Below are 22,072 nucleotides of genomic sequence, written 5' to 3'. Positions count from 1 at the left end.
GGTGGCTCAAGCCTGTAATCCCAGCACTTTGGGAGGCCGAGACGGGCGGATCACGAGGTCAGGAGATCAAGACCATCCTGGCTAACACGGTGAAACCCCGTCTCTACTAAAAATACAAAAAAATAAACTAGCCGGGCGAGGTGGCGGGCGCCTGTAGTCCCAGCTACTCGGGAGGCTGAGGCAGGAGAATGGAGTAAACCCGGGAGGCGGAGCTTGCAGTGAGCTGAGATCTGGCTACTGCACTCCAGACCTCCAGACCGGGCGACCGAGCAAGACTCCGTCTCAAAAAAAAAAAAAGAACAATTTTAAAGGATGAATAATTATCCTTTTAATGTTTTAAAAACATATTACTGAGCTGGCAAAAGTGTAAGAAATCTGGAGAGGCCAAAAGTAAAGCAAAAGAAGAACCAGGAAACCTAAGCAAGAGTTGAAGGGAATTTGTTGTTGTTGTTGTTGTTGTTGTTGTTGTTTTGTTTTGTTTTTCCTGAGAACATCTGTTGAATGTTGTATTCTCTGGACTTCTGTTTCCTATGTGTACAGTGCAAGGAAACATGTGATAAAGCCTAGGAACTTCCCAAGGGGAGGAATCAAATAGGGATCCAGAAAACCAGAATCTCAGTTTAAGAGTAAATGGGAAATAAACCTTCTATATCAAAATTGTCAACAATGAAAGTTGAGAATTAATGACCACATTATGGGCCTCAGATAGGCTTATGGCCTGAATTTACATTATCTGTTGTGGGGACGGGGAACTTGATTAGAGAATTTAGTTTTAAGAAATAAAAGAGAGTCATGGAAACGTTTTCAAAGAACAAAGGCTATAAAATATGGCCAAGAAAATTTGAGAAAGAAACAAATAGAACTTTTCCACATTAAAATACAATAATTAAAATGAAAAACTCATTGGGCAGATTAATCACAGCTAAAAAATGGATTGGTATATTAAAAGATAGAACAAAAGAACTTAACCAAGATGCAGTCCAGAGAGACAAAGAGAGAAAAAATATGAGAGAATTAAAGCTAAGAAATATAGAGTGATGGGATCTAACAAGTATTTCATCATATTTGCAAAGAGAGAGAATGGGAAAATGGTGATATTCAAAGAATCAGTGGCTGAAATTTCAGTTCCCTGGATTTTTTGAAAGACAAAACAACATTCAAATTCAGAAATCCCAATGAATCCCTAGCAAGATAAATACAAAACATATACATCCACACCCTAGACAACTCATAACATTAATGAGCACCAAAGACAGAAGATTTTGAAAGCAATCAAAGAAAAAAGGAAACTAGATTGACAGATGATCACTTAATAACAATGATGAAACTCAACAGACAACAAGAAAATATATTATGCCAGAAAATCATTGTCCCAAAATTCTATATCTATAGAAATTATATTTCAAGAATAAGTATGAAATGTAAGCATTCTCAGACAACCAAAAATCCCACACTAAAGGAAATTCTGAAGGATTTGCTTCAGGTAGAAAGAATGTAATATCATATGGAAGATTTGAGATACGAGAAAGAATGATGAGAAAACTTGCTTGAAACTGTGGGTAAATCCAAAGAAACTTTAACTAAAAAACAATTACAGGGCCGGGCACATTGACTCATTCCTATAATTCCAGTACTTAGGGAAGCTGAGGCAGGAGGATCACTTAAGCCCAAGAGTTCAAGATCAGTCTGGGCAACGTAGAGCAGCCCCCATCTCTACAAAAATTTAAAAAGTTAGCCAAGTGCAGTGAATCCTAACTGTGTTTTCACCTACTCAGGAGGCTGAGGTGGGAGGATCATTTGAGCCCAGGAGGTTGAGGCTGCAGTGAACTGTGATTGCCCCACTGTACTCCAGCTTGGGCAACAGAGCAAGACCTCGCCTCCAAATAAAAAACAACAACAACAACAATTATAATCCCTCATTTTTGAGATAAGAAATGATGAATCTAAAATATTGTGTATAATTTAGAAGGATATGACTAAAGTTGTTTAAAGTGCTCCAAGGTTCTATTTTGGGGGAAGAAAAATAGAGATGTAAATTAAATTTAGGCTTTTTAGGTTATTATTAATGCTATACTATCTAAAGTAATTAACTAAAAGAACAGACATAGAGAAAGAGAAAATTCCCTCGAACTGTGTAGAAGAGGAAAAAATAAATGAGTAATAAATTTAAAAAATTAAACCAAAGAAAGAAAGAAAGTATGTAGAGGGGAGTATCAATGTATAATAGTAATCACATTAAGGAGAAATGAGCTAAACTATCCAGTTCTAAGAAGAGATTATTAAGGGTGCAATACATGGAGGGGGCTGGAAGTTGTGCATGCTATGTGCTAGCTACAAGAAGTATCTCTAAAACAAAAAGACCTAAAATAGCTTAAACTTACAGGCCACAAAAGATATACCATAAAAATACTTACCTAAAGAAATCTGATGCTAATGTATTCATATAATGCAAAACAAACTTTAAGGCAATGAAGAGATTCACTACATGAAAATTAAATGTTCAGCCCATTAAGAAAATATAATAATGAGGATATACCTAATAGCATAGCTTTAAGATATGCAAAGTAAAATTGATAAAACTTTAAGGAGAAATGAACTAGTCCTGAATCACATACATTTCAATGCAATTCTGTCATTAACTGATAGATCAAGCAGGAAAATGATCAGTAAGGATATAAAATATTTGAATGGCACATTTAAGTTAGATTTAATGTTCATGAATAGAACACCCAGAATACACATTCTTTTCAAGCACTCATGAATCATTCTTTTTTTTTTTTTTCAAATCAACTACTTTCTAGTCTTTAAAGCAAGCCTCAACAAATTTCAAAAGATTGACATTGGGTTTGCAATCTCTACCCCAACATAAATATCCCATATGGTCATATATTTTTAAACACACAAGCCATAGGTCAAAGAAGAAATTACAGCAGAAATTAGAAAATAAACCTGAATGATGATGAAAATACACATATTAAAAATCATGTATATAGATAAAATAGAACTAAGAACAAAAATTATAGATTTAAATACTTAAATTAGAAAAAGATCTGAAAATTCAAAGAATCTCCAACTTCTCCAACATAATAATCTCCAACTTAAGAAACTTTAAAAATAAGAGGAAAATACTTCTAAAGAAAGTATCAGAAGGAAAATAATTAAGATAGGAACAAACATTAAATAAAACACAAATCAAAATACAAAACATAAACATAATGACTAACATTGGTTTTTGAAAACATAAAATAGACAAACTGCTGGCAAGATCTGGAAAAAAATCAGAAAAAAAGAGGAAATAATATTAGCAATAAAAGAGGTTTATTTCTACAGATGCAGCAGAGGTAAGAGAATATCATGCAATATCATTGAAAACATAAATAAACTAGATAAATTCCTAGAAAATGCAATTTACCAAAATTGATTCAAGAAAAAGTAGATCTATAACCACTGAAAGAATTCATCAATAGTTTAAAATCTTCCCATAAGGAAAACACCAAGCCCAGAGAAACATGAGTTTATATCATTTAAAGGAAAAATAACCAAACTCTTCTGCAGAATAGGAAAAGAGAAAACACACTTCAATTGATTGTATAAGACTTAAATAACTTTGATACTAAAATTGAACAAGAACAACACAAGAAAGGAAATATACAGGCCAATCTATATAGAAACATATATGAAAATATACTAAACAAAATACTAGAAAGCAAAATCCAGCTATATGTTGAAAGGATTGTATATCATGGCTAAGTTGGATCTAGCCTAAAAATACATGGTTATTTTAACATTAGAAAACAGATCAGTGAAACTCACAACATAAAGAAGGAAAAAACCTTATGACCATCTCAACCCTTAAACTGATTATAGGGTATCTACCAAGAAAAAATACATACCATGAGAAGTATACTTGATAACATGTTGAATGAAAGCATTTCCTGTGAGATCAGAAACAAAATAAAGATGCCCAGCTCTCAACAATTTCTACTCATTATTGTGCTAGAGATCTTAGCTAGTGTAGAAAGAAAGAAAATGTATTAGAATGGGAAGAAACAAAACTGTCATTATTTACAGCTGATGTGGTTTTCCACAGGCAGCCACATCTGCCTGTGCATAACAGCACACAGCCAGAAGAGTGAGGAGTCTGAAACTGGCCTCTGTTGTGTTCATCCAGCCACCCCAACACAGTGCTGGGTCCACCAGGCACAGAGCTGCGGTCCACTTGGCAAGCCAGGTATCCATGGGTCTGTGTCCCTGCAGACACGGTACCTTTCCCTAATTCTTATGAAAACACATGAACTAGCAATTCATCCTCACTCTCTATGTAGAAAATCAAAGGGTATCTACAAAAAAATTATTTTAATTGATATGAGGTTTTAGAAAGTTGGTCAGAAATGAATATTCAAAAGTCAAGTATAGTTATAGATACCAGCATAAACAGAGTAAAATTTAGAAGAGAGGTCATTAACAAAGCAACAAAAATATGCAAAGGCCATAGAAATGAACCTTAACATGTGCAAGTCCCTTCTCGAGAAAATTGTAAAACATTATTAAATGATATTAAAGAAGGCCAAGATAAGTTAATAGATAATTCATGCATATGAAATACCATATATATGATAGGGAAATATTAATTCACTATAAACTGATCTAAATATTCAGTCCAATTCCAATCAACTCCCTATAGGATTTTTTTCTAGAACTTGACAAGTTGAATCTGAAATGTGTAGCCAAAATGTTTCTGGAAAAAATTGGAGGGACTTTTCCTGCCAGATCATAAGACTTTTTAAAAACTAATAAATACAATGGGATATTGACCCTGGAATAAACATAGAGAATAGAACAGCAAGCCCCTAAATAGACCCAAGAAAATATGGAAACTTGATTAATGAGAAAGGAGGGGAAGATGGAGGGCAACCTATTCAGAGCTCACACACACAGATCCCAAATTACAAATAGAAAGTGAATGGGGCTGGGGAGGCAGATGATGTCCAGTCGTTCTTGACTGGTATGTGAAAGGAGAGCTCTTTCTTGCTCACATACTTCTACCCTTGAGGCTCCCTCTTGCCCCAAGCAAAGATCTGGCTGGATTGGCCCAGAGAGAAATAAACTAAGAGGGTTTCTTTAAAGGGTTACTTTAAAAGCCCCTTTCTGCAGCCAGAAAGAGCCAGCCTAGCTCCAGGACGAAGCAGATAAAAAAGCTTCTTAAAATGAAGAAGGGAAGGTTAACTAAGAGGCACTGGCCAGATACCCACCATCCTGCTAATACAGCAGACAGCAGGGCTGGATTATCAGTAAAAGCTGCCACAGAGAGCTATCTGCAGCCCTGATCTTTGCATAGCTGGGCACAGGGGCCAGTCTAGCCCCTCACTTCTGGGTCCAGGTGGGTGGGGGCTGCCCCAGGCTAAGAACATTTCAACCTTACATGGTACAGGTATGTGGTGGCAGGTGCTCTCATCTTGATAATTCTGTCACCTAGTGAATCCCACAAGCCCTATTCCATGAAGTCCTTATGATGCCCCTTCCCAAGTCCAAAAAGTGGCACAACCAAACACAGACTAGCAGCCAAGAAACCTTCATCCTAGCCCCAGCTCTGCCAGTAACTAACTACGTAACCTTAGTCAAGTTACTTGACTTCTCTAGGCCTCTTTTCTCATATGCAAACTGGGGATAATAATATATATTTGATTACCTGGCACATTTGTTGTAAAAATTAAAATATAATAATGGATATGACATTACGACACTGCTTTGTATCCCTATATGATTCCATGAAAATAGGAGGGATTTTGTTAGGTAATATGGTCTGTGGAAAAAATAAATAAATAAATCTCTTAAAAGACCAAAAGGAGTGAAAAGTATAATTCAGGCAAAGTGCAAAATCAGCCCTTGGTCAGGATAGAAATCCAGAAGACAGAGTCCTAACCAAAATTCCTATTGGCATAATGTAAGTAAGATATCTGGAATGTTATACAAAACAGGCGCTCAGAAATGGTGGGTTTTTTTTCAACTCTGTACTTGGCACAAAAAGAAACTGAGGCCCAGAGAGGATAAATGACTTGTCCAAGTCACACAGCAAATTTGTGGTAGAACCCAGATTAGAACTCAAGTTCGTTCATTCGTTCTTTCTTTCTTTTTTTTTTTTTTTTTTTTTTTTTTTTTTTTTTTTTTTGAGATGGAGTCTTGCCCTGTTGCCCAGGCTGCAGTGCAATGGCACGATCTCAGCTCACTGCAACCTCCACCTCCCGGATTCAAGCGATTCTCCTGCCTCAGCCTCCCGAGTAGCTGGGATTACAGGTGCACGCCTCCATACCCATTTTATTTTTGTATTCTTGGTAGAGACTGGGTTTTGCCATGTTGTGAATCCAAGTTCTTTCTAGTCTCCTTCTAGAATTTTACCCATCCAAGTTCCATCCACATTGCTTGATCTAAGATTGCTACCCTGAAGGGCATAATGACCCCATCACTGCCTCCCCAAGATATTCTCTGAGGAACGTGGAACACAGTGAGGGAGTACTTATTTTCCTGTGCCTACAAATAAGCTTGCTCACCAGTATAACTCACCCTTCTCCATGTGGAAGTCTTCTGCCAAGTATACAGCACAAGACAAACAGTGCAGGGTGCTGACCAAGAGCTTAAGAACCAATTACCCATCCAGCATTGACGTGAACCATGGTGCCTGGATTGGCAGGATCTATGGCCCAAATGCCTCTGACTTTTCAAGAAATCTCCAGCTTCAGCCCTCCCCACTAGGATCCTAAATGCAGGGATGGAGGTACATCAAAAGACACTTCAGTTTAAAATCTTGTTGATGTTAAGCCATAGACTTTTGCAGACTGCACGGACAGGCTACTCTTAAAGAAGTGGCTTTAAGCTTCATAGGACAGCAAGAGAACAAATATGTGAGTTTGGTGAAGTCCCTGCAGGCGCAGCCTCGGGCCAGACCAAGCAATGGCCTTAAGCCCCAAATATGTATCCTAGGTGCCCATCTGAGGCTGTTAATCTCCCTGTGGGCTGCTCTCTCTCCAGCTGGGCAGAGGCTTTCTCCTCTTGCAGTGGCCTCAGGCACAAGATATCCCCTCACCACACCAAAACCTCCCTCTCCTCTCTCTCAGCAGGCCCCTTCATGGCAACAGCTATGATCATGGCTACCAGTGAGATGTCACCAAGGACATAGCTGAGATAGAAACTAGTCACAGGCCAAGCCTCACGAGTACATAAGGGGTTCAGAGTCAGGCTCTATCCCCATCCACAGGCAGCTCTTTCTGATTCCACATCTGGCCAGCTCTGAGACAAGCCTGACACCCTGCTTTTGTCTGGGTCGAGAGGGGAGACATTGTGATCCTGAAGGTCAGGCAGAGCGTCTGCTCTGTATTAAGGCCCAGCTAGATGAGAGAGGAGATGAACAGAACAATTTTCTTCTTCTTAGAATTTTATTTTTCCATTGAAAGAGATATGTAAATGAATAATTAAATAAAACATAGAAATTCCTCCAGCATGAGTTCAATGAGATGCTTGACCTTTCTCTAAACAAGTGCTCTATAGTGCGTTAGACAATACATGCCCCTTCTCTGGGGCTCCAGTTTCCCATCTCTAAGAATAGAGGGCTGAATTAGATGAGCTCCTGCTCTGAATCTAATGTTCCTACAATCCAGTGACCCCAGAAGCTTCTAAAAGAGTCATTCATGACCAGAGCCCAGACCTGGACATTTTTCTCCAGCTCACTCTTCCCAGAACCCAGGCTTCTCTGTGTTCTTTGTTCAAGGGTGACTTTGAGTTATAGGAGACATGTAGGGTTTGTCCAAGGAACTGCCAGTACCATATCCTGCTGTTTGTGTTAGCCATAGAGCCCCACACCATTGCATCTAGGAGCCGCCCCAGAAGTCCTGGCCTAAAGGCCAAACAGGTTCACACAAGGCCATTGTCTTTTTGCTCTCTGAGTCCCCAGCCTATTATTCCTCCATCTGATTTTAGTTTCAGCCTCTTAAAACATGGCTCTCATTGTAAAATCTCCTTGAAAACCTGTGTCTCCCCAAACTCTCTCAACTCAGATGTGAACTCCTTAGCCTGGTGCTTGTTCCTCTCTAGATCCTGTTTCCAGCCCACACCACCTCCTTTTAGCATTACCACCCAGTATTCCCCAACATGCCCCTTACATTCAAGCTTCAGAGCAACTTTCCTGTTATTCTTCAAGACTGACTTGGCCTCCCCACCTGCCAAGATTCAGCTTAAATGTGGCTTCCACCCAGACACTTACTCTGACCTCCAGCCCACAGGGTTCCTGAAACACTGAAGTGTTGACACCATTCATCCTGAGCCTGAGAGACTTGCTTGGTTTTGTAGTTGACTGGTGATCTCCTACGGATGCATCTTGTCTCCCTGAGAGAGCCAAAGTTCCACAAGAATATGCCCATATTAGTCAGCATCTGGCACAACACTCTCCAAGTAGCCGGTAAAGACTTGTTGAAAGCAATGAGGATAGCTGGACAGATCATGGGAGTGGGGCGGACAAAGGAATGGATGCAAAGTGCTAAGGGGCCTCATATGTAGGCAGGCAGAGTTACAGAGACATCTGTAGAATAAAAAATGAAATGGAGGATAAATGAATGAATAAGTGGACCTTGGTCCTAGCCGCCATCATCGCTCACCTAAATCACTATAATAGGCTCCTAATTCATTTCTCCTCCCAGTAACAATCTACTATTTTCATAGCAGCTATAGCATGTCATTTCTCTCTTCAAAACTTTTCAATGTTCACTATTCCACTCATATCAAAAGCCAAATAACCCACCAGAGCCTTCATGAGCTGGCACCCATTACTGCATTGATCTCAACTCCTTCAACTCTCCCCATCCCTCACTTAACTCCAATCATATGAACCGGCAAGCTCTTTCTCAACCATGCCTCAGGGCCTTTGCACTTACTCTTCTCTATATTTGGCTCCTCTTCCAACAAGTATTCACATAGCTTCCTGTTGGCCTCTGTTTAAACGCCTGCTTATCAGAGAAAACCTCCTGACCCTGTATAAATGTATAAACCCCCTCCCACCCTTGGAGCTCCCTTACTATTCTCTATATTTCTCCATGGTATTCACACTTTGTATGGTGTATATACCCTCTTTACTGTCTCTTCCCGAACCAAATCCTCCAAGGGCATGAAATATGTGTTTTGCTCACTGTCATGTCTCCAGGGCTGAGAATTAAACATGGCACCTACTAGGTAGGTACTAAGTAGATAAATGAATGAATTCGTGAGGGAGGGAATGAGTGAATGAGTCTGTAACTTAGACCCTTGCAACCTTCAGGCATTTTTCCAAGATGCTGTTATCTGATGTGGCTGTCATTGTCCTATGCCTACTCAGTTCCAGCCCTGTTGGCCGCCGAAGCAGATGGATAGCACACATTCTAGGGAGCTCTTTGTAAATGACAAGCCTAAGAGAACTGAAAGAGCAGCTTCTAGGAGGATGGGGCCAGGATTAGTCTACTGCCTGGTTTCTAAATGCCACATTTTAAAATCCTGCTTTCCCACCCTCCCATAGCCTCTCTGCAAATTCCACAGGGTTAAAGTGCAATCATAGTCTAAAATGAAGAAGAAAACAAAAGCATCACGTTCTCCACCATAGGGCTCACAGGGAGCTGTGTTCCTATTTCCCCTGAAGGCCAGAGCCCCCTAATACCTCTGCAAAGCCCAGTCTGCCTTATATCTACCTTATATCTACCTAATCCCTAAGTTCTCATCACCAGTGAAAGAAGGGAAGCCAGAAAAGCAGACAATGAGCCAAGAGGAGTAATCAGTGTGGCCACTTCTGTTCTTCCACTCTTCCTACTAACACCCTGCAATCATACCCAGCCCAGCCCTAGACTAGCACAGTGACATCTCTCCAACCCCTGACAGTCTCCTTGCCTGGAATTCTGAGCTGTAAGGACCACAGAAAACAGGGATAAAGGAGTGGGACTGAAGATAATGCATTAGCCTTGAGTCCTGCTATAAATCCAACATAAACCCTTGTTCATGGATGGATAGGTGGGTGACAGATGGGTGTGTGGGTAAGTGACCGAATGAACAAGATGAGATAGAAAGTTGAATGAGTGAGTGAGGAATGTAAGAGTAAGTGAGTCAGAGGGATGGAAAGGGCCATCTGTCCTAGTGCTGATGACATCTTTGAAAGGATGGCTCAATGGGCTTAGTAAGACCTACTTTCTGTATTCCTTTAAGCCTATGTCTAGTGCAGTGTTAGAGGTAGGAAGGAGGTTGGCAGCTCCTGACAAATGTGAATCATAAAGTAATTAAAGTTCCAAGGAATCTTTCACAGGATTGTAAAGATATTTTATACAAGTACCCAAGGAGCCAAGTCAGGACCACTGGGAACCCCTTCTATCTCCTGTATGCTCTACAAACCAGAGATAATGATAGATAGGGAAGCGACAGCTCAGGGATGCCATTTGTGACTTAGCCACCTCCCACAGGGAACTTCCTAGAATCATCTGGGAATTAGATGTCACCTGTCACCAGCCCCCCAAAAGCTCCTTAGTGACATCCTAATTTGTTTGTACAGAAGATGGTAAGGTCTCTGAGGGACAGACATTGTTGGCAGTCACCCCAAATGCCAGGTGTCCCAAAATGAATTATCATTTTCCTCCTCAAATCTACTTCTCTCCTCATTTTTATTCCACTGAATGGTTCCATCATCTGTCTGGTTACTCAGATGATAAATCTTCATTAATTCGTTTGTTCAACATATATTTGTGGCATGTGTCAGTAACATGGTACCATGATGCCTGCTAGGATAAAGTAATGAGCAAAACCAGACATAGTGCCAACTCTCACAAAGCTCATCATCACATAGAGAAGGTAAGCTTTAATGATTACATAAATAAATGTAAAATTAAAACTATGATAAAGCCTTGAAGGAGGTACATGATGTTTTAAAACTTTATAAAATGGGGTTGGACCTGGTCCTGAAGATTATGAAAGTGACAACTCAGCTGAGAACTGAGAGTAAAGAAGGAATTCAGTAGGTGGAGTCAGGAAGAGTGAGCATTCTAAGCAGAGGAACAGCAAATACAAAGACTTATGGCAGGAGGAGCCTAACAAGCCCTAGCGACTGAGACTCAGCTGAGGCCAGTGTGGCAGGGAGAGCCAGGGAGACAGTGCTAGGTAGGGAGATGTCGGAGAGGGCAGCAAAGACAGGCAAGCAAGACCTCGTAGGACTTACTAAAGAGTGTGGTCTTTATCTTGAGATCAATAGGAAGCAACTAACATACTTTTAAGGAAGAAAATGATATGAACATAGCTGAGTTTTGAAATGTGCTCTGGCTGCTGTGTGGAGAACAAATTGGAGGGGAACCAGTATGGATATAGGGGGACTGGGGGCTCTTGTGGTACCCTAGAAACATGAAGGTGGTACCATGAGCTAGGGTGATGCTGGTGGAGATGGAGAGAAGTGAAAGATTTGAGAGATATTTACAAGCTAATATCAACAAGATATGGGGATGGATTGGATGTGGGTTTTTAGGGAGAGAGGTGTTGAGGATGACCTTCAGGTCTGTCTGACTTGTGCAGCTACCCAGACGAAGGAGTCATTCAATGAAATCTGAAATACCTGAAGAGGACCAGGTTTTAGTATGATGAAGAACGACAGAAATTCTGTTTTAGACACATTGAGTTTGAGAGGCCTTTGAGACATCAAACTGGGAGTCCCCCAGACTCCTTCATCTCCCTCACTTTCTGCATTCACCAGTCACTGTGTCCTATTGAATTCTACCTCCTCTCCATTTGAACTTAGTTCAGGCCCTGGTAATTACTGTATGAATAATTAAAACAATCTCCAGGCTCTTTCTTCTTCCAATCCATCCACCCACCTCATGCTGTCTTCCTAAATATCACCTCCTGAAAGAAGCCCTTTCTAACTACCCAATCTAAAGTATTCCTACCCCATTACTCTCTGTTGCAGTCTTTGGGTTTTTTCTTCTAAAGACATGTAACAATGTATTGTACTGGTTGATTGGAGAAATAAATATACATATATGTCCTAACTCTGTTTGCTAAGAGAGCATATAAATGATGACACACCAATCACAAGGAGCACAGGTGGTCTTTAAAAATCTTGGTTTCTAAATACCATTTTCCACTAAAAGGATCCAGTGCTCTTCAGACAAATGGCTAATTCCAGGGCTGTAGCACAGAAAGGAAACTGAGCCTGTAACTTCTTGCTATAGCAAATAGTAAGGAAGAGCATAGAGAATTGCGGGGATGCATCAAAAACAAAGAAAACCAGCTTGCAGAGCCTCCCACTAATCAAGTTTGGGACAATGTGAACATTGAAATAAAATAAAAATAATAATTGATTTATAACCCATTGAATAAATGAAGAATTCATGAGACCCTAGTGATAGGAAGGGAGGGAGAGGGGAAAGATTTTTTTAAAGTAGAATGCCAACTACTAAATATGGAAGAAATGATTGATTCAAAATGATCAACGATGCTAAAATCAGTGGGTATAAGTTTGATAAGGAACAGCTTATACATAGTCTCAAAGTATCTCGCCACAAATTACTTATTAATTACAGAGAGAAAAATAATAATTTCTCAGTGGAGAAACTGGCAGACATTATTCTTAAGCAAGTGATAAAAGCTCCCATCACCAGCACTGGGACAATCCCCACATCCTGTGCTTGGTGATATGAAAACTGGAGAGGACATAACCTCACTGCAGTGGTATTCCTGCCCATAATGCATTGCTTGAATCTAGTCATGTGGAACTATCAACAATAACCAAATTGATAGATATTCCACATAATAACTGACCTGTACTATTCAAAAACATAAAGTTCAAAAAATAAATAAATAAAGCAAAAGAACTGCTCTGTATTCGAGGAGACTAAAGAGACATGATAATTAAATGCAATCTGTGGACTAGGTCCTGACTGAGGTGAGAGAGATGGGGGAGCCATAAAGACATTATTAGGACAGAATTGCACTGTGGTAAGAGAATATCCTTTTTAAGGAAATATATACTTAACATATGGGGGCTAAAGAGGCATCATGTCTCCAATTTCTCCTCAATTGATCAGAAATATAAACATTTTCATATGTATTCATATATAATAAAACAATAAATATATTATTAAAATATACAGTAAAACATAAATTATATAAACATAAAAATATATGCAAATAATAAAAATAATATTTTTGTATGATTGGAGAGAATGAAAATAATAAAGTAAATGGAAGATCATGTAAACAGTTGAGACATGGATAAAGAAGGATTTCTTATACAACTGCTATACATTTTTATTATATTTGATATGTCAAAATTTAAAGTGACATAAAAATAGGAAGCACTCAATAAATGTTTGTTGAATGAATAAGTGAATATCCAACCATGTCCCTCCCTTCTTAAAGTACCTCAGTGCTTGCCCATAAATATGACAAAAAGTCTAAACATCTCAGGACAGCAATCCAGACAGGACTCCATACAAAGCTCTTTGTAACATCTTCCATCTCATTTCCAACACTACTGACCACCCACACCATAGGCTCCAGTTATGCCAACTGCTTAAAGTTCCCCAAACTTACCACAGTAGGCAACACTTGTATGCCCTCGCACATGCTGGTCTCTCTACCTACAATGTCCTCCTCTTCCTGGCAACTTCCTGTTATCTTTCAAGATCCACACCAAGTACTTACACTTTTGGGAAGGCCTCTCTGACTGCCCCAACTGGAGACAACACTTCCTTGCTGCTACATTAGAGTCTCCAGTATCTGCTTTGATCACGCCCCACAGACAGGCCTTTATTTGTTTACAAGTCTGTCTTGCCATATGGTCTGATTGCTACCTGAAGCCCAGGATATTTCAACTTACCTCTACCCCCAGCGCCTTGCACAGACCCTGGCACAGTAAAAGATCTCAATTAATACTGAGGCATGAATAAATGAATCAGTTTTGGTTGTACTTTCTGCATCTTCCAAGAGAACCCTTAACTTTACTCTCTTTCATTATCCTCAGAAACTGCAGAGAAGTGAGAGAAATGAGTTCTCTCATTTTATGCACCAGGAAAGGGAGGTTCAGAGAGGGTAAGTGACTTAACCCAAGATAATGCAGTGTGCCCAAGGCTGAGTTAGAGCTGGAATCCAGATCTTGTGCCAATCAGTCCAGTGTTCTTTCACAGAAAGTGGGTGGCATAGGAAAGAAGGATATTGCACTTTACTGTTTGCCTATTCTATGCCAGACACTGAATTTCAAATCGACTTTCCAGTTCTAGCACCACATTACCTTACGAGGAACCCCATTTTACAGATGAGGAAACTGAGGCTCCAAGTCAGATCCATCTGGCTGCAAAGCCCGTGCTCTCTTTTCCGCACATTGCCAGTATGTACTGCTCACCTCTGACCCTCCATCAAAAGAAGTGAGATGGCCTGAGCCGATTGTTCTGTCCCTCAACAGTGTCTTTAAATCCAGCACCACACACAGACCCAAAACACAGTTTACACCCTCCAACCACAGGCCACATTTCACATGGTTTCCAAACCCAGAATATTTGGTTTGTAAGACAAAACCTTCATTTCTCCAGCAGAAAGTGAACACTATACACAACTACCCAGCCAAACTGCTGACGCCTACAGACACTGCATCACACCAAACAGAGTCTAATCTGCCCTGAGACATCCTCAAAGCATCCAGGACTCCCCCAGAGTTTGGCGCTGAGGATACCTTGGAACTGGGGAAGGGGAGATCAGGCCAGTCAGATGGCAGAGTCTGGGCAGAGGCTTGGTTCCCAGGACAGAGGTTGCTCCAGGAAAAAGTGAAGGCACAGAAGTTCAACACTGCCCACTCCATGCTGGTGGGGGGTTGAAAGGCAAGGGGAGAGACCCCCGCACAGCCCAGGAGGCCTTTCCCACCCCTTCAATCCCTGCTTCTTACACAGCAATAGTCTCCAGCTAAGGCTGGAAAGGCCAATGATGCTGATCACGTTCAGGTCCTGGAGACAGACAGAGAAGTTAAGCCCTTAGCCTCATTCCCCAGTTTGCCCAAAGGAGTAGTTTTTCCTGCTTTGAAAGTCTTTGAAATGAGGGAGTTGCTGGCATCTCTCATGGTCAGTGGACATTCACTACACACTCTGGAGTTAGACAGATGTGGAAAGCAATCTTTGCTAGCTCTGACCTTGGGTTAGTTGTTTAGTCTTGCTGTGTTTCAGTTTCCTTATATTTAAAATCATCTTAACTATTTCATAGGGTTGGTATAGAGGTTTCATGAAAAAAAAGATGGAAAGAGCCTAAAAAGGAAGCTGGACAATAGTCGATAATAAATAAACGTGAGTTACTATGAGTTGCCTTTCCTGCACAGAAGTCCTAACCATCTCACACAATGCTCTTGCTGGCTTTTAAGTCTGTTTTCACTTGGTTGAGCTTAAAGCCCAGGGGCCAACCAGAGTCTAAATAGTGTGAAAATTCAGCAGAGATGTGCTCCGGTCCTAGTCTTACCTTTTTAAGATGGCATTTATCTGGGAAGGAACAAACACTTCACCCATACCAGGCAACCAGCACATTACTTAGTACCAGGCCACAGGGGATTTCCTCTTTCCTACCTTGTGATCAAATGCTTCTGGGAGGATGCATCTTGAAGGCAGGCAACGGCTACCAGCTTGGGTTGACATAACACATACTGAGAAGCAGGACCCCAAATGCAATGCCTGAAAGCCCACCATTTGAGTTATTCTAATCATTCTTTGTTGCTAAGTTTTACCCTCCAGCTTTCTCCTTTCCAAACATGAATGGCCTTAGGCAGCATAAAATAATTTGTCTTGGAGTGAATTAGAAGTTTCACCAACTTTGCAATGTGGCTAGAACCCTGCCCTGCATTCAGATGAAGTGCACCTCTGCAGGTAAGAGGTGACAAATGACTCCCTGACCACTTAGCAAACTAGAGATACCATATGAGGAAGGATAAAGTGCTGAGCACTGGCCCATGGCCTCACAGACCTAGGCAAGGAGGCAGTAAAGCCCTTCATGTGTTCCTCCACACTCTTAAGTCCAAGCTCTCATCCGAAGCTCCAGTTCCACAAGGGCCATCCCTGATCAGAGATGTTGTGGTCCATACTGGGGGAGGGCTCAGATCCAAGAGACACAGACCTCCCAGCAGAGCCCTGAGTTAGGCAGGGTCACATGAGGAAGGGGTGGCTGTGGGGCCAGGGCCAAGCTTAGGGCAAGGGTCAAACTCCTTCAGGCACCCAGACACTTGAGCTTTTGAGACAAGGAAGAGCTAGCAGCTGAAACACTCGGAGCAGGGGGTGTTTATCAATGGCCCAATTCATTCTCAACTATCCCCCTTGTCTGAGCCAGCACAGAGATGGGCATTATGTCCCAGAGCTACCAGGAAAAAAACCTCCAAGACATCGTCACCAACTAGAGTCCAAAGGTACAGAAACCAAATTGAGACATATGGTTTGAAAACCAGATGATGTATTTGAAATTGAGGATGTCCCAAGAAAATTCAGTGTGGTTCCCATTCCCAGAGACCAATAGAATGCTTAATTGCTGATTTTTCGTTTATTTGTTCTGATTTCCTTCAACAAAGGAAGTGGAAGTTTACAATTAAAAATGTGTATTCTATAAAGTTGATAAAGCAGAAATTAGAAGTCAAAGCAATGGTTCCAACTAACACAGTTATTACAACAGAACAATATGATGGACTAAGAGCTGCCCAGCAACCAGAGTGAAAAAGGAAGCACAACGGGAAAATAATTCCTTCCCCACCACCTTTATTCTGCTGGACTGACCACAGCCTGCCCTTTTTTAACCACTCCCAAGGGTCAGGTGTAGGATCAGGCCAAAGAAAAGATAGATCCCAGCATTCCCCTCAGAAAGCAGTTGAACCCAACTTGCTCTCCTGCATATTAGAGGAGTTAGTGGGTGAGAGCTTAGTCACCCCTTAGACCAAACCATAGGCATTAAGACAGAAGAAACTCAGGCTGGGCATGGTGCCTCACACTTGTTATCCCAGCACTTTGGGAGGCCTAGGCAGGCAGACAACTTGAGGTCAGGAATTCGAGACCAGCCTGGCCAACATGGAGAATCCTCATCTCTAGTAAAAATACAAAAATTAGCCAGGCGTAGTGGCAGGCTCCTGTAATCCCAGCTACTCAGGAGGCTGAGGCAAGAGAATCACTTGAATTCGGGAGGTGGAGGTTGCAATGAGCTGAGATCATGACACTGCACTCCAACCTGGGCAATAGAGTGAGACTCAGTCAATGGAAAGGAAAGGAAAGGAAAGGAAAGGAAAGGAAAGGAAAGGAAAGGAAAGGAAAGGAAAGGAAAGGAAAGGAAAGGAAAGGAAAGGAAAGGAAAGGAAAGGAAATGAAAGGAAAGAGGGAAGCGGGGGAGAGAGAGAGAGAGAGAGAGAGAGAGAGAGAGAGAAACTCAATACCATCTTTCTAACTTCCCAACTGAAGGAGCACCTTTAGTCTGAGTACCTCAATGAAGTATTCAGAAGGGAATAGCCATGATAGAACAGCCCTAGAAACTCTACTAAGAAGAATAACACCACCACTCTGCTGGTATTTTAGGGCACCTACTCTTCCAAGCTCTTTATGGTGTGTGCCCAGTGGTCACCGCAGGGAGGAGGTCATGGAGGAGTTTCTGTCCAGAAAAAAAGATAACTACTGGAAGAAAGGAGAGGAGAGAGCAAATGCCATCCCCCCACCAGCCTGTGGGAGGGAGACTCAAAGTAGGGTTGAATGAAACCAAAGAAAAAAAGGAATCAGCCTAGCTCAGTTCACTGTCCTCCCTGCCAAATGGGTGCCCTGGGACCCAGCCCAGAAGGGTCGCTGCTTCTCCGCAGCAAGTGTAATCCAGAGTATAAACTACAGCACGGAGCAAACTACATATGCTGAGCTCTGTCTCAGATCCCAGCCTGACCCGGCTTGCCTTCCAAAGGCAGTGTTTGGAAGTTTTCACTTCTAAAAGGGCAAACACTGCTTCTAAGTCCCAGAGCTTAAGGGACAAGATGCTCTCTGGCTGAGCCCCATGGACAGCCTGTTTCAGATTAAACAGAACCCCTCAAAGGCACCATATCACCATCTGCCCTGACCCCTGCAGCCAAAGTCCCTGACTTAAAATATTCCCCACTGAGGCCAGTTTCTTGGACCCATTGTCAGAGGTACAAAATATAGGTTAAAAGGGGCAAAAGTCGGAGAAGCCTAGAGGCTGAGGGTGGGGCCACACCAGGGATACATTTGTGCATATTCATTGAACAAAGCGGGTGCATGTTGCATACATGTCGCTGTCCACAGGTATACATGTTGAAAGTATGTGAATGGTTGCATGGCTATCCTGAGAAGAGTGTGCGCAAGACTGGTGCAATGGACAGGAATGCGTGTATGCTGAGCATGTGAGCGTGGGTGCACTGCGAGTGTTTGTGGGTGGCCATGGCCATCCTGTCTACTCATCCCCTGACCTCCTGCCTCTTCTCCTGGTTTAAGAGTGGGGTCCCGCAAGCTGTCTCCCTGACCCTGGTCTAGCCAGATTGGGTCAGTCAAAGTCACATTCACTCCAGTGTTGTGTGAGGGCTGAGCTTCTGTCCTGCTCCAAGCCCTGAGAAACCAAAGCCGAATGACCCACAGAGAAGACACCCCAGCTGGGGACAAGTCAGGTCACCTTAGAAAGCCTGAGTTCAGATAACACTCCCTAGCCCCAGCTTCTGCCTTCCTGGGTTCACTCTGGCACATCCACTCATCCACATGCAGACTGGCTCAGCTCACCTGGAGGCCTTCCTGCCACACACACACAGACATTTCCACAGGTACAGACACAGTCCACCCAGGGCAGCAGGTGCCACACAGACAGACACCTGTGGCCCACGCCAGGCCACCAGACACACTCTGAAACACTCGTTCACCCACACTCACACCCTAGGGCACATGCTAGAAAATTCCACATGTGGACATCCCACCCAGACACACTCCCTCACACTGGCACAAGCTCCCCTTCACAAGCACTCCCACTGACACATTTACACCTACTATCCAATTAGTCACAAATCTGCACTGTTCCCAACTAGGCTGGCAGAGGCATCACCAGCCCCTGAGTCCAGCTAGGGGAGCTGTCTACTTACTTAGCGTGCGAGAAAGGCGGGTGGTGTGTGCGGCCAGTGGTGGCAGGGCGCAGCTGGAGCTCCAGAGGCCGCGCGCGAAGTAGCCGCTCTGCCGGCCCAGCCTGAAGGGCCGCCCCTGGCCCCCGCCCCCCGCCCCGCTCTCCCCCACCCGCCCTCTCCCAGGCGGCCGCAGCCTCCCAAGGACCTTCCACAACAGCGCGCTCCCTGCCAAGCCTTGGTCCCAATCAGCCCCGGCTGCCTGCAGTCTCCGCGGGACTGCGAGGCTATTTCGGTGCCCCTGGCGGGGGAAACATGGCGCTCCCTCCCATCTGCGGGAACGCTGGAATGGGGACGCGGTCAGGCCTAATTAGAGACCGGGCTACCCCGGGCCAGGCGGCAGGCACCAGGGTGATCGCCCGGGAGCCGCGGAGCCGTCCGGGCGGGGTCGCCCGCAAGGTGCCCCGCATGCCAACATCTGGAGAGGGGAAGGGAATGTGCCGCAATCGTTTCCCTTGGAGCTGAAACAAAACAAGGAGGGATTTGGGTGCAGTTCACTTGCTCGGAAGGAGGAAGCAGCCTGGCTTTGATCGGTCCCAAACGCCTAGAATGAGACGGTTTATTAACCGCAGGTGCTCCCCTCTGGAACCTTGGTCACACACACCGAAGTCACCCTCCACATCCTGGACCTGCCAGAAATGACCAGGGGTTGTTGCAGAAACTCCTTCTAACTTCGTCATATAAGATCAGACCCCACCCCTGACCCCCGTCCTGTACTCTGTGAAATAGCTAAATCTAGAAGAACTTGATTCCCACCCAAAAACTCTGGAGTGTGGCATTATTGACCTGGAGGAAAGCTTCCAGGTCATTTCATACAACCCCCTGCCCCCGCCCCGTCTTGCTGTGAGTCCCCCAGAGCCCAGAGAATCTCGACCTATTGGAGGTCCTCAAGCAAAGGCAGCCCCTGGTCTCCCTTGAACCCTGTTCCAAAGCTTGAACTCTCTTATTGGCAGAAAGTTCTCCTTGACATCTAACCTAAATCTCTCACATGCAAACTATGTCAATTTGCTCACAATATGTATTCAGGGAGAAGGAGTTCGACTACGTCCCCATGACAAAATGACCACGCCAAGGTCCGCTGCAGCTTTCTCTTCCTTGATGCTAATAATCTCTATTTCTTTTTTCAGGCTGTGGCTGAAGCTGACTGCTGCTCCCTGGCCTTGAACACACAGTAGCTCTCTGACATTAACTCTCTTCCTCAGCTCTCTAGGGGGCCAGGGCTCAGAAGATGGCCAAGTCATTCCTCTCAGACAAGCCAGCTTCGACTCTACCCTGCAGTCATCCAGAACAGCCTGATTCTACTCCCCAAGTTCCCTGAGAGAGACCTCAGTTCCTGTCTCAACAAGTGCTGTCTAGAGCTGGGGACAGGGCTTGGTGCCACCTGGCTGGGCATTACCACTGAAACCGCAGTCTTACTCAAATGGGCAGAGTTTGCAGAATCTTCTCTCTGAGTCTGTTTCTGGTAAGGCAGGTGGTATGATAAGAATAGTCTCAGTCAGGAGTGGTGGCTCATGGCTGTAATCCCAGCACTTTGGGAGGCCAAGGCAGGTGGATCATGAGGTCCAGAGATTGAGTCCATCATGGTAAAACCCCATCTCTATTAATAATACAAAAATTAGCTGGGCGTGGTGGTGTGTGCCTGTAATCCCAGCTACTCATGAGGCTGAGGCAGGAGAATCAGTTGAACCACGGAGTTGGAGGTTGCAGTGAGCCAAGATTGCGCCACTACACTGCAGCCTGGCAACAGAGTGAGGGAAAGGAAAGGAAAGGAAAAGAGAGGAGGGGAGGGGAGGGGAGGGGAGGGGAGAGGAGAGGAGAGGAGAGGAGAGGAGAGGAGAGGAGAGGAGGAGAGGAGAGGAAAGGAAATGAAGAAGGAAGGAAGAAAGAAAGAGGTAGGGAGGGAGGGAGGAAGGGAAGAAGGGAAGAAGGAAGGAAGAAAGGAAGGAAGGAAGGAAGGAAGGAAGGAAGGAAGGAAGGAAGGAAGGAAGGAAGGAAGGAAGGAAGGAAGGAAGGAAGGAAGGTCTCCATTTCTTCCTCAGAGAAACCTGGTTTTGCATCCTGCCTCTACCACTTTCTAGTGATGAATCCTTGGACAAATCACTTAACCTCTCTGAATGTCGGTTTTCCCATATGTACATTGGGGAACATAATAATCTCTGCCCAGCTCCTGAGGTTGTTGAAAGTATAAAGTAAGGTCAAGGATGTAAAGCACCTGGAAAACTAAGATATTTTATTATACGCTAGAAATAGAATGAGGCTTAGATCATAAACAGATCGATGTTAGCAAAAAAGCCTCAAAGGTCTTTTTTTCCAGGCCCAAACTCTGTGTCTGGGTTTCAGGGTAAGAGAGGAACAGACTTGGTTTGTTAGATGTTCCCCGGAGGCACTTGGCATAAATCCCCCCACCCTCCACTTCCCAATAAACACACACACACACACACACACACACACACACACACACACTCACATCCACCTTCCCAGATACGTACGGCACAGCACAGCCTCCTGGACTCCTGGACTCCCCATAGGCCCCAGCCACCTGGACCTTCGCTGGCTGCCTCTCCATTGCTGGGGGGCCGCCTCATGGCTCCAGCCTTGGCTGCAGCGATTCCAAGTCTCCTTATAGAGGCCCCTGTAAACAGCTTCTCCCCATTTGCCCATCCTTCTGGGCCATGGCCCTGAGAAGGCCTATGACTCAAGGCAAAGCTTGTCCAAGGCAGTTCAGTACTGAGGCTGCCCAAGGGAGCTCAGAGTTGAAGCTTCCTCCCCCTCGACCCCCTCCCCTCTGCCTGCCTGACTTCTCAATGCTGGGCTGTCCTGCTTAATTCTTAATGGAAATTCCATCCCCGGTGCCGGCCCTAGCTGGCTCAGGGAGTCCAGACCTGGGCCAATAGCAAACTCCACCAGAAAGACTGGGCCTGTCTG

General features: G+C 43.6%; 1 protein-coding gene across 2 annotated transcripts in view; it reads right to left on the bottom strand.

Annotated features, from left to right (window-relative positions):
• The window catches only part of INSC (INSC spindle orientation adaptor protein), a 135,760-nt gene extending 113,988 nt beyond the window's left edge, over nucleotides 1-21,772 (bottom strand). The window contains exon 1 of one of the 2 annotated variants that reach the window (XM_010357099.2): nucleotides 21,637-21,772. In XM_010357099.2, the coding sequence (XP_010355401.1) occupies nucleotides 21,637-21,732 (96 nt within the window). In that variant the 5' untranslated portion in view covers nucleotides 21,733-21,772. Of the gene's footprint in view, nucleotides 1-19,111; nucleotides 19,196-21,636 lie in introns of those variants that run through there. The other variant, XM_010357101.2, reaches the window with a different exon arrangement.
• Nucleotides 21,773-22,072: the final 300 nt, after the last annotated feature.

Source organism: Rhinopithecus roxellana, chromosome 15, assembly GCF_007565055.1.
Source record: "Rhinopithecus roxellana isolate Shanxi Qingling chromosome 15, ASM756505v1, whole genome shotgun sequence".
In the NCBI taxonomy this organism is placed as follows: Eukaryota; Metazoa; Chordata; class Mammalia; order Primates; family Cercopithecidae; genus Rhinopithecus; species Rhinopithecus roxellana.
The sequence above is the reverse complement of the archived record's forward strand: the minus strand, read 5'-3'. Positions and strand labels throughout refer to the sequence as shown.